At 38.2% G+C, this 12,589-nt stretch overlaps 2 protein-coding genes across 7 annotated transcripts in view; one reads left to right on the top strand and one right to left on the bottom strand.

Annotated features, from left to right (window-relative positions):
- Positions 1 to 3,790, bottom strand: part of SPAST (spastin) — a 42,084-nt gene extending 38,294 nt beyond the window's left edge. The window contains exon 1 of one of the 5 annotated variants that reach the window (XM_032214979.1): positions 2,793 to 3,790. In XM_032214979.1, the coding sequence (XP_032070870.1) occupies positions 2,793 to 3,180 (388 nt within the window). In that variant the 5' untranslated portion in view covers positions 3,181 to 3,790. The remainder of the gene's footprint in view (positions 1 to 2,792) is intronic. The other 4 variants (XM_032214977.1, XM_032214978.1, XM_032214976.1 and 1 more) reach the window with 4 other exon arrangements.
- A 3,170-nt stretch (positions 3,791 to 6,960) lies between these two features.
- On the top strand, positions 6,961 to 11,184 carry DPY30 (dpy-30 histone methyltransferase complex regulatory subunit). 2 transcript variants are annotated; one of them, XM_032214981.1, is made up of 5 exons: positions 6,961 to 7,144; positions 7,619 to 7,685; positions 7,794 to 7,841; positions 8,798 to 8,940; positions 10,401 to 11,184. In XM_032214981.1, the coding sequence occupies exons 2-5, from the start codon at positions 7,650 to 7,652 to the stop codon at positions 10,471 to 10,473; spliced, it is 300 nt and encodes a 99-aa protein (XP_032070872.1). In that variant the 5' UTR covers positions 6,961 to 7,144; positions 7,619 to 7,649; the 3' UTR covers positions 10,474 to 11,184. The 2 variants fall into 2 exon arrangements, with proteins under 2 accessions (XP_032070872.1, XP_032070873.1); XM_032214982.1 differs by lacking the exon at positions 6,961 to 7,144 and adding an exon at positions 7,181 to 7,398.
- The last annotated feature ends 1,405 nt before the right edge of the window (positions 11,185 to 12,589 follow it).

Genomic DNA, 12,589 nt, shown 5'->3' with positions numbered 1-12,589 from the left:
TTCTCTCTGACCTCAGAGGCAATTATATTTCATTAGTACTACTATCAAACATAATAAATGTATTGAAGCTTGGGGTGGTTTACAACATGAAAAATACAATTAATACTGTTAAAAATGTAACAGCCCAAACAGATCAATTATAACAAAAACACATCAATGTCTTTACAAGCATTCTAGCACCAGCTGTGAGAATGGAGATAGGTGCAATGGTCATCAAGAGAGTTTGCAGTATACAGTATATTGATTGACCTGGTTACTTGAGAGACCGCCTCCTGCCAGTCACCTCTCAAAGACCTATTAGATCTCACAGACTAGGCCTCCTCCGAATTCCATCTGCTGGCCAATGTCGGCTGGTGACTCACGGGGGAGGGCCTTCTCTGTGGCTGCTCCGGCCCTCTGGAACAATCTCCCCATTGAGATCCGGACCCTTACCACCCTTCCACAAAGCAACTAAGACCTGGCTGTTCCGGCAGGCCTGGGGCTGTTGAACTATCCAGCCCACTTCGAGGTTATGACTGTTGTTGTATTTTAAATTTCTGTTTTCTATTTTGATTTTTGTACCCCCTCCCCTTCTGATTGTTAGCCGCCCTGAGTCTTCCAGGAATAGGGCGGCATACAAGTCAAATAAAACCAAAACCAAACCAAACCAAATATATCTCTCTACTTGCATCCTATTCCAGAAAACGTGGCTTGAAACAGAGCTCCAATAATGCTTGTGATTACCTCTCACTAACCCATAGTTAATCATTACTCAATTTACCATAAAATAACCACAGTGGTTAAATATTAACAAGGTTAAAATATGTATTGTAGGCCTGTATGTCATGCAACCACAGCCAAGAAGACAGTGGAAAATCATCACTGCAGTTAACATTTAATCAAAATATTTCACCCTATGGTACTGTGTAGAATTAACTGAAGTAAATCTTTTGCTGCATACATACTATTGTTGCGGAATAGAAACAGGACAACAGAGCAGAAATTTTCATCAACTTCTAAAAGCAAGTTTTAATTTTTTTAAACAGATATAAAACTCAAAAATTAAGAAAAACTAAAATACTGCCATTAATAGAGCATTTCTACATTTTTAGCACATGTATGTATGCAGGTTAACTATCTGACATTTTTAGTGTTTAAAATCTTAGGTAACAATGATGTGACAGATTTTTGTTTGAAAAATTATTGGCTTTCAAATATATTATATTGGACAATAATTAACTAATGGCCTGATTCAGTGTAAGGTGGCTGCATATATTTTCCAACAAGTATAACTTGGAAAGTCTCACTTTCCAAGAAATAGGCACAACAATACAATGCTACAAATGTAATTTAACCTTTATTCTTTCCATTTTGTGTGTTATGAACTGCTTGAATATATTTTACAGAAGGCAAAAATGAATAGATCTAATCAAGGTAGTGATGCTGATAAAAATTAACACATCAAGGTGGTTTCATCTATTTCAATAGGAAAGAGTTCTAGCAACATATCTCACAAAATCTACAAATCTGCAAAATGTAGATATGGTATTTAAGCGCTTCTATCAATGGGTTTAGCTCGGCCTCAAAACTTTACTGTCAGCAAGCTGCTATTAATTATTGACAGTTTGCAACTGACAAGACACAACTTGTACCATCCACACTCCACCTAACATTAACATACTCCTGCTTAAGTTACTGCTGTACAGTAACCTAACCGTATAAGGAAAATGCCATTTTGGATCATTTGCCTAAAGAAGTCATCATTCAACAGCAATTATTTTTTCTCCTCTGTAATGACAGCCATAGAGCCAGTTTGGTGTTGCAATTAAGGCACCAGGCTATATCTAGGGAGTTGTAGTCCCACTTTAGGTGTGAAACTACCTGGGTGACCTTGGGCCAGCCTCTCTGTCAGGACTAGGAGGAAAAATGGGAAAATCTCTTCCAAAATTGTTTGCCAAGAAAACTGCAGAGATCTATCCAGGCACTTGCCAGGAGTTCAAAATCAACTGAACGGCCGCCCTAGCCTAAAAATTAAAAAACCATGCTAGCCAGAAAAAAATAACATAACACCCGTAAACATGTAAGCTGGAGAGTCACTACAGAAGAGACTGGGAGGAATGCAATGCATGAATAAGACACAACCTGAACCTAGAGAACAAAGAGACTTAACCCAATCCTGTAGCACAAAGTCTCTTTCAGACTCACAACAAAGCCTCCCCTCACATGGGCTCCACCCACAAGCCCTTCCTATCAACATCTTTCATGCAGAGGAGGAACCCTTTTACTGCTGCTGTGTGGTTGTAACGTGGGTCTTCTCGGCCTGGGCAATTCAACGCTTGCAATCCCGTCCCTTCCCGTTATACACCTGTCTCTAAGAGCATCTCTCCCCACCCACCCGCCCCGTTAAGGCTGTTAACGACGTTAGAGCGATGTTCATCGCTGCTGGCACTCAACATCCCGACGCCAGCTCCATCCACGCCGAGCCCGAGAGATCATCTTTCTCAGCTCCTTCCCTTCGCCTCGCTTTCTTAAGGCGAGAGTCGCTCACACAGGCGTAGCGGCTTTTAAGGCACAGCCGTGTTAGGCGATAAGCAGGTGTCCGGCCCTAATATAGCAGTAATGCCGGCTGTCGCTTCGCCACGAGCCTGAGGGGAAAGCAGAGGCTATGACGAAGCAGAAAACCGAGCCTGCTTCTAGACGAGAATAAGCCGAAAAAGGAAGGCTTCCCCGAACAGCTGGCGAACCTCGCAGCTTTCCCCCTCGGGCTCGTCCGTCGGCCCTGTCCGCTTCCCCCAACCCCCGACTTAGCTTACCCGCCTCGTCTTCGTCGATGCGCAGAGCCGTAGAGATGCACTCGAAGGCGCGTTTGTGACAGGTTCGTACCGACTCGGGTGCATCGCCTGCCCGGCTGGTGCCCTTGGCGGCGGCCATCAACGCCCCGCCGCGGGAGAGGCGCTCGCACAGCCAGGCGAAGAGCAGCCCGAGTTGGAAGGCGAGGAAACGAAGCAGCGCGAAGACGGCGAAAAGCGGATACGAGAAATAGTAGAGATTCCGCTTGTGAGGAGAAGCCACCGCCGCCTGTTGGCGGTGTGAGGCGGAAGCCGAACCGGCCGCGGATGAAGGTGAGGCTCCGGCGGTCCGAGTCGGGGAGCTGGAGGCGCTTAAGCCCTTTTTCTTCCCTCTCCCTCCCGGAGAATTCATTCATCACCACCGTAGCCATAACCCGCTGCCAGCGACTGACAACAACCACCTGCGAGGGCCTGCCATAGCGGAGGCTACGCCCCTTTTTTGCTCAACCCCGCTATCTCTCACACGCGCGGACGAGAAAGTCTACGTAGCGAGCCTTTCTGAATAAGAAACTCCGTAAGCTCCTTTCCAGGGTCTATTGTTAGTCATAGGGCGATCGACGCCGGAGCGCAATGCTTCTTTTCAGAGGGATATCGGAAGTTTGGGTTCCATTCCACGTTAGGAAGTTCGTCCTTTGTGTGAGAGCGATGCAGTCTGGGTAATGTCGTTTAAACAACCTTTGCCGAATGGGAGTCAGAATGTTTTTCCTCGTGGTGTCTTGTCAGATGATCCTAGAAATGTGGTAGCTTTATAAGCCCCTTTTATGTTTTCAAAATCGGCAAGAGCTGCCTCTCGCTTGCTGTAAAACTAAGGCGTTGCACCGAACTCCATGGCTGATTTGCACATCCCAATAAATAGTTATGCGGTTGCTTTGGGCTTAATATTGAAAGATGAAGGATTGGAGTTGTAGTGTTATTGTGTGAGCTATGCCATTATGGTTCGGTCAATGTGTCATTGTTTTTAAAAAGAGCGTTTGTAAAGGTAGTAAGTATAACTCCTATTTAGCCTTATCCTTATAGGCTACTTTGTCTTTCTTTTCTTTCTCTTTTATGTTAATACATATAGTATTCCACATGTGGCGTAGAAAGTCAGGGGCTGAATTTGCTTGAACTTTGCTTACTAACTTTGCAAAATGGCTTTTGAAAGCAAAATGTGTTTATTAAGGGGAACTGTAACATATTTTATAGGGTACAGAAACCATATATTAAATATATGCAATGCATATGAAAGCAAGCGATCAAACAATAAAAGTACATTGATTATATGTGAGAATAGAACAACAAAGAACATTTTCGATAACATTCCACAAATGGCAATTTTATAGGTTACATTATTTCCTTTCCCAGCTAGGTTTATATTGTCCTTAAAATGTGTGTTAAAGGAATATGGTCTCTCATTTAGTTTATGAATAAGCTATCGTAGTTTATAGGCTCTTTTTCCAGATTAAAGAAATGACTAGTTAAAAATGTTGATTTCAAAAAGAGGCATTGATGCCTCCTTAAAATGCTAATATCTCTCCCATTAAAAGGTTAATAATGAAGCTTAAAATTCTAGGTAGGGCGGAGATAAAATAAGTATTCAGTACAGATAATTCAAATCTCCAATTTTGTATAGTTATCAGTTACTGCTATGCTACTCCTAAGTAGTATAGACACAGCTACTGTATGGCACTGCTACGTTTTTCACTATCACTTCTGGTTCTTGTCTATTACCACAATATCTGGTAGATTGGCCCAAATTTGCCTGTCCATCTGGATCTGGAAGTCCCATGGGATTTTAGCTCTGTTATTCTCCATGACCTTCTGTGGAAACTCCCATCTGGACTTGGGAGGGTCTAGTCCATACATTGTGCAGAGGTTCCTGAATACAGTGCCAGCTACTTGTTTATGCTGTTCAGTGTATGCTGTTCCGCCTGCATCTTGCACTCTGCCGCTATATATTTGAACTGTCTCCGAAGCTACTCTATACATTCTGCAGTGGTGATAGATATAGCCGCACCAAATAACAGCAATATCAGGAATAAGCTGTATGAGAAATTGGAGAAGTACCGGGACCCAAAGGAGGTGGAAAGTAAATGCCAAAGTGGTCCCAGTGGTAGGAGCACTCAGGCTGTAATTCCTCGTCTGGGAGACTATCTCCAACAGATCTCCCAGGTACAACAGCAGAATTTTCTATCCAGAATAGTGCAGTGCTAGCAGCACATATATCACTCATAACGGTAAAAAGGCAAATATGTATCATGTATCACATGTGCGAAGTTCATCTATTGGCTCTTACTGTAAAACCATGCTGCCACAAGATACAGTCAGATTCAACATCTTGTAGGCCCCATTTATCTTAAGTCTATCATCACACCTTAAACACCTGTAGTGATCTAAACACCTTCACATAGGGCAATTTTTCTCAAACTGGTTTTAAATATGGCACAATTAACTTTTTAAATATGGCACAATTAACTTTTGACTAAATGTCATTCTGATGCACAAAGTTATATTTTTATCACCTCCCTCTTCTTAAAACATGTTGCAAATCCAATGTTCTGTAAACACCATTGAACTTAATACAACTTTTAAATACAATGGCTAGAATAAGAAAAAGAAAAGATGGCAATCTATCACACTGACCCCTTGAGCTTTCTATACTATAGGATTATTTTGTCACTACTGTGTCCCAGTATTCTCTTCTCCCTCCCTTGTTCAGTTAGTCAGTACTACTAATAAACAATGCCTGGTTCACATAAGCCAAGAGGAATATGGAGATAAACTTGAAGAAGAAATGCAAGAACATTAAACAATTGACAATTCAGGAGTGAGAAATAAACTCAAGATAATCCTGCCTTGATTCTGTTTGGTATAAAAGAAGGCAGACAGATACTCTGGCAGGATTTCAAGACTGTTGTCTTATAAAAATAAAGTAGTCCTTGTGTTATTTATTCCTGGACCTGTCTTATTTTGAAAGACTGACAGCAAATAAGATTGCTACATTTGGCCAAGTCTACCCAATGCACTAAACTAAAATCAAGTAAAATAGATTCCAGTTTAGTGTGTTGTGATTTACCAAGCATATGCTTTATGGGCACAGGCTTCTTGGGATTTCCAATAATTCATAAGAGGCTGCATCAAAGAACTACAATAAATCCTCATTCCTTCCAACTTTTGAGATTATGTCCCTAAAAGTAAATTGTAATTAATCTCATTCAAGGAAGCAAAAAGTGATATGGTCTTGGCTTAATTGTAAAAAGTGTTTATTAAATCTTGTGACACATTAGTACACCCTGATATATTCTGAATTGTGCAATAAATCAGAGGAGTGAGAAACTCTACCCTTTTCTTCCAAGGGATTTCATACAATGATTAATCCTGCTCCACCCATCCCAAAAAGCTGGAAACTTGCTTTCTGCTCTCCTTACCAGAAATACTATTCTCCAAGTATGAGTTACCCTTTGAAGGCAAAAAGCAGCATTCTTGCCCTGCAGCCAGGGGGAAAATGCTGATGAGTTAAAATATGTTGGCACCTCATTGAAGAGTGGAGTGTGCTAAATAATTTTATGAAGATAGAAGGTAAGGTGTTTTACTTTACAGTAATTTAACATTTTAGAATTCATTTGGGATCAAGATGTTTATAACAAATAAATTGCCTCTATAAACATCAGAATCTACATAAGGAATCTTCATACTCTCAACGCAGAGAGCTACTATGCGACAATCCAGACTTCCATTAGAAGACAGCAAATATACAGGAAACATCAAATCCACTGGACTTCAGCAGCCCGGTTCCGAAAGCCCCACCTTTTCCCATCTTGAGTTTTTCTAAACAGGGAAAGCATTGAATGCTTGCAAGTTAAAGACGCCTGTTGCAAAACACGAATCCGTACTTCATCCAGAACAAAATTCTGCTTCGTGGTGAGGTGATAGCTTCTTTTCTGTAAATTGTTAAATTTATAGCAAACGTCTGAAAAAAAGGACTCTTTCACTCTGATCGATTCGGTGAGTAAGCACCATTTTAATTTCGAGGATGCATAGCCCGCATTTTACACGGCTCAATACCAACCGGAGAGGTGTTTTTTTTTCCAACAGTCTCCACCCACTCGGTGCAGCGCTCGGGGGAGGAGACATTTCTTATTACGCAGGCGCACAAATGGGGGGGGGGAGGAATCTTGGTGGCCCGTGAAGTGCGACGTCCCTCCTAGTCCATGGCACAACATCGTACGACAACCAATATATTTTTACGACTGGTAACGACGGCTGTTTTCCTCGTTGCTCCGCGACGGGCCGTTTCTTCCCAGTTATATCTTGGAACCGAATTTAGTTGACGAAGGGTAAGTATCGTAAGAGGAGCACAGGCACTTTGCAGCCTTAAGGCAGTTTATATGCCGGAACCACTTAGTTCCTCCCTGCTTGATTTTTAACTGCAAAAAAAAAAGGCTTTTTTGTTAGGACGCCGAGTAAAAGCTGCTATCCAATCTCCGCTTACATGGAATAAAGCGGGCTTCCTTTTGAATTAATAAATATGTATCTCATCCATGGGCTTTCTAATTCTGGGATTAGTTCCTGCTCAGTCTATGGCCCCCAGGTAATTTTGATAGCCTCGTCGAAGTCGTGAAATCACTTTTAAATATCGCTTGCTTAAGAGAGTTTTGTTTTACTGGCTTAATATAAAAAGTACTTGGAATCTGGGAGAGTAGCAAAAGAACTTCGAGGTCCCGGTCTCAAAATATCTTTTGAGGTTCGGAATGTTAGCCTTGTATGTCATAATATATTAACTTGTATAATCAATTCTCATTTTTTTAAAGTTCTCTCAGACTATTTTAATTTCTGTACAACATGGATACTGAACAGATTATCGAGGGACAGCCACAGGTAAGGGCTTAAACCAGCAACTGTAATAATAATTCTTTAATATTTTGTTTTTCAAAAAAAGGCAAATATTCCTTTCTTGTTATTTTATGGTTGTGTGTTGTTTTACAGGTTCCAGAAAATCCACATGCAGAATATGGCCTTACAGAAAATGTAGAGGTAATTGAGATTTGATTATTTCCAACTAAATTTAATGATACACTACTCAGTGTATAATTTTGGATACAGAACTGAATGGAGTTGCTGAATGGAGTCTCATGTATATTATGTATTAGAACGTTTGATTGAATATTGGTTCTGAGATTATGACACCGTACTGAAAATTAGAGAGGTGTCTATTAGGTTTTTTTAAAAAAAAAACTTGATGAAATAAGTTTTTATAATTGCCTTGCAAAAAGCTTTGTTTGGTTGCTTTGTGATGATGCAAATTAGGTGGAGAGATACTTAGTATATTGTTAGAGATGGAAATCTTATTTCCCCCCATCCCTTGGGAGTACTTATGGGGCATTTATGATATTTTTGAAATTATGCTAAGCCTATTTTAAGTTCTGCCGGATGCTGGAAAATTGCAGTACTGAGTTTCAGATGTTACAGTTCAAGAGTTTCTAAAGATTCATACGTCCATGGGATTCTGGATTGGCCACTCAAGTCTCTGGAATACATTTGCATATTCATATGTATACTTTGGTACAACAAGACTTTAACCGACGCTATAAATTCTATTGAATAAAAGCATGAGTATTTTCAGCTTTGTTGCTTGGAGTTCTGTTCCATTCAGAAGAATATTATTTTGCTTGTGTAGACTATAATAAAATGCATAGAACTTTGGAAATATTCTAGACACAGAGGCATGCAACTTGAAGGGCACATGGGTGCAACTTAAGAAGTTTTAATTGAATGATCAAGGGAGATTTATGTACCTCCAAATTTTAGGGCACTAAATTTGTTCCTTAAATTCTCAAAAATGCTAAAGATTAATCTTGCACATTTTGGTCATACCCATTCTAAGTACCTCAAAAGGAATGCCTGGAAACTCTGTAATTTAAATAAGAAATTTGGATTTCAATTAGAGATGGGATAGAAATCTTCACGAAGCGTATGTTTATAATTTTAAGCGGATAGTGGAAAATGAGAAAACAAGTGCAGAAAAAACATCGAAGCAGAAAGTGGACCTTCAGTCATTACCTACACGTGCATATCTGGATCAGACAGTTGTCCCTATCTTATTACAAGGCCTTGCAGTCCTTGCAAAGGAGAGGTAAGTTATATATAAAATTATCCAAATCACTCTCTTGATTTCTTGTTTGTATTTTTCTTTTAATTATTAAGGCCTCATCTGTTTGTTTCATTGTAGCATCTTTTATCATATTCTTACAGCCATTTTTAAATCTGCTTTCAGATCAGTCTCAATCTTAGGTAATACTTGTTTCTCTTCCATAACGTCTTTTAAACAAGGTCCATTTATAGAAGCAGACACTCTTAAAATTAATTTCTGTACTTTTTACTAAGTGTTGAAGAAAATTCACCCAGTGCTATAAAACCTGTCAATTCAAAGATTCCTAATAGCTGAAAAGAAGTTAACAAGCTATTTCCAAAGTGATTTCAAAAGGAAGCAAAGGCATCAATCATGATTTGAACAAGATGGTTATTCCCTCCTTTTCCAGATCTTTAAAACCTACTAGAGAACACTATTTTGAAGTCTTCTCATGAAAAGTAAATATCTTGAGCACTTGTGGGTAATCTCAAGTCCTCTTCTTGTCCAGAGAACAATTTGAAAGAGCTAGTCATTAGCTCTTCTTTCCATCTCAATTGTCAGTTGACCATTTCTTTCCTGGACGTCCCTCCATCTAGTTCGCATTTCAAGATGGCCAATAACCTGCTAAAATATGACCTGCGATATCAAATATGTGAAAAAAGGATTGAATTGAAGAGTAGAAAGAATGGGGGTTGGAACTAAAGAGATTAGTGTATACAGAGAAAGCCCTGAGGAGGACCATATCAGAAAGTAATATATTTCAGAAACAGAATGATTGTATCTCCTGCTAGCACACAGTCCTCAGCTGAAAAATTCTCTTTTTGACTTAAAACATCATAAAATATGTAAAATTACTTTACATTGTTATATATGTTTTGTTGTTGTATTTTTTTTTCTGTTTTTAAAGGTAAAAATGTTCAATAAAAACTATTTTTAAAAAGTCATCATAACATATTAATACTTAATAAAATATTTAAATATTAAATACAAATCAAAGAATCAACAATATTCTTGATAAAACAGTTGAGAAAACTGATGTTAAAACCATGTAGCCATCTGCTACGTCTGGGAATCTCAAGGAATTTGTGATTTCATAAGATGACTGCATTGACATGTTTTGACTCTCATGATCAAGTGAGAACAAAACCACAGATTAATACATGAAATTGAAGTTCTAACTCAAATTAATAAATCAGCAAGGCCTGTAATTTAGTCATGAATTATTCAATATACTTTAGTGACTGGTTGTATAATAAAATGCTTGACAATCTGGAATGACATTCAAAGTATTTTCTTCTTTTTAAATAAGCAACATGTTCTATAGCTTTAATATTCAGTATTTGAATATTATAATATTGAAAATAGGATTTGAATTATGTTTTAATTTTCATATTAACTTCATAAGTTAATTGAAGTTAAAAGAATTTTATTTTATAGCTATTGTTTATCTTTTTTCTTTTCAGGCCTATAAACCCTATAGAATTTTTAGCGGCATATCTGTTAAAAAATAAAGCACAGTTTGAAGACAGGAATTAAATTCATCTGGAGATTGACAATTGATTGCTATGTTCTGTACTAAAAACATGAATCATTGTCTTATACATAAATCCTGCAAAACCAAAAATTCTCATCTACAGACCATTAATTGAATTATTTAATAAAATACCTTATATAAATTATGAAATGTGTATTAAGGTGTCATGATTCTCCACCAGGATATAAATATGAAAAGGCTAGAGTTTACATCACAACACATTTTATTATTTGACCTCATCTAGTTCAGATATCCTTGGAAAATTCACAGTTGAGAATAAGTAATTCCGAAAGTATAGTCCTGCCAATAGTTTATTGAGCATAAATGCAATGGAACTTGGAAGTTAATTCTAATGAAACATGCAAGGAAAACTCTATAACAAGATATTTATCAGGATATATTACTTTTCTACCGAAAAAGTAAATGTATGGTTGCTCTGGTATAGTATTTGGCACATTTTGCAGAAATAGGGAAGGATATCTATATATTCATATTCAACGACTGTTTATGCACTGTTGGCAAATTATCACAACAACAACAATAACATCTTATTTCTATGAATATATTCATTGGTCTTGTAGAAATTTTACTTGTGGGATACTTCAATCATAATAATGAAGTTGCTTTCAAAATATGAATAATGAAAGCTAAAGAAAAAATCATGAGAATAAGATGACTAATGTGTGAAGGAAACAGCACAACTAATGACAAACCTATAAAAAAGGCATACCCAATTAAATTATTGCTCTTTTAGTGATTTAACCATGTTAAAACTATTGGAATTAAATACATTTTAAATGTAAAATTATAGCTAATGGATAGGTAAAATAATTCATTATAATGGAGCTTCACAGTGTCCCCCACCCTTTTCAATTTTTGATCATTTGTGAGAATGGGGGACATTGTTCATTTTTGATCATTTGTGAGAATGGGGGACATTGTTCTGTAATAACACTGATAAAATACTTTGCATGTAAATATATCTTTGTTTCTGTCTCTTCAATCTCTGCTTCCCTTTTTATAAAGCTCTGGATAGCTACCGTATTAATTTTAAAAAGATAACCCCCTCTTCGTGTAAATGCATAGGATGGGTAAAGTGTTAAGTATGTACACCGCCAAGTTGATCAAAAACAACAGGATAAAAATCAAATCTGGACAAAAGATGCGCTTTGAGATACATAGCCACATTAGCTAAGCCCAAGACCAGAGGTTTGACTCCAACCTGGAAGTTTATTTGTAATCAATGCAGTAACCAGAACTCTAGAATTACACTTACACTCTTAAGCCCATTAGCACTCACTCCATTTTATTTGGGATTGACTATTTTTCAGTTTCTTCAAAAGCAATCCTATGTCAAATACATTGCAATCTAAATGCTGAATAAGAAGAGTGAATCGTTATTAATACAATAATATGGGGCGCAATAGCTCAGTTGCTAAAGACAAAGAGCTTGTCAGCTGGAAAGTTTGACAGCGCGGGTTTGAGATTTGAGCGCTGTATGAAGGGATCTGTTAGTTGCCCCAGCTCCTATCCAATCTGAAATCATGCAAATGTGAGTAGATAAATAGGCACTACTTTGGTGTGAAGGCAACAGCATTCCATGCACCTTGGCAGCTGCTGCCAAAAAAGCCAACACAATAAGACTAATCTTATTGCATTCTTTGACAAAGTGACAAAATTAGTGGACCAGAGGAATGCCGTCGATATAGTTTACTTGGACTTCCTTAAGGCATTTGACATAACCTACTACTAGATAAAGTAGAAGAATGTGGGTTAGACAGCATCACCACCAGATGGATTCGTAACTGGCTGACCAACTGCACTCAACGTGTAGTCCTCACTGGAACTGCATCTACATGGACGGAAGTATGCAGTAGAGTACCCCAAGGCTCGGTTTTAAGCCCTGTACACTTCAACATCTTCATCAATGATTTGGATGAGGGAATAAATGGGGAACTCATCAAATTTGCAGATGACACCAAGCTGGCAGGAATAAGATACAGAAGGGTCTTGACAAACTTGAACATTGGGTACTATCTAATAAAATGAAATTCAATGGTGAAAAGAGTAAGGTTCTACATTTAGGCAAGAAAAGCGAAATGCACAGGTAAAGTATAG

This window comes from Thamnophis elegans, chromosome 4 (genome assembly GCF_009769535.1).
Source record: "Thamnophis elegans isolate rThaEle1 chromosome 4, rThaEle1.pri, whole genome shotgun sequence".
In the NCBI taxonomy this organism is placed as follows: domain Eukaryota; kingdom Metazoa; phylum Chordata; class Lepidosauria; order Squamata; family Colubridae; genus Thamnophis; species Thamnophis elegans.
Note: the sequence above shows the minus strand (reverse complement) of the source record. Positions and strands in the feature narration are given on the sequence as shown.

Excerpts from the sequence above, each read along its gene's own strand:
- DPY30 (XM_032214981.1), top strand. The coding sequence starts at position 7,650 with ATGGATACTGAACAGATTATCGAGGGACAGCCACAG. Across the intron at positions 7,686-7,793 it reads TTATCGAGGGACAGCCACAG|GTTCCAGAAAATCCACATGC; the intron begins GTAAGGGCTTAA and ends GTTGTTTTACAG. Across the intron at positions 8,941-10,400 it reads GCAGTCCTTGCAAAGGAGAG|GCCTATAAACCCTATAGAAT; the intron begins GTAAGTTATATA and ends TTTTCTTTTCAG.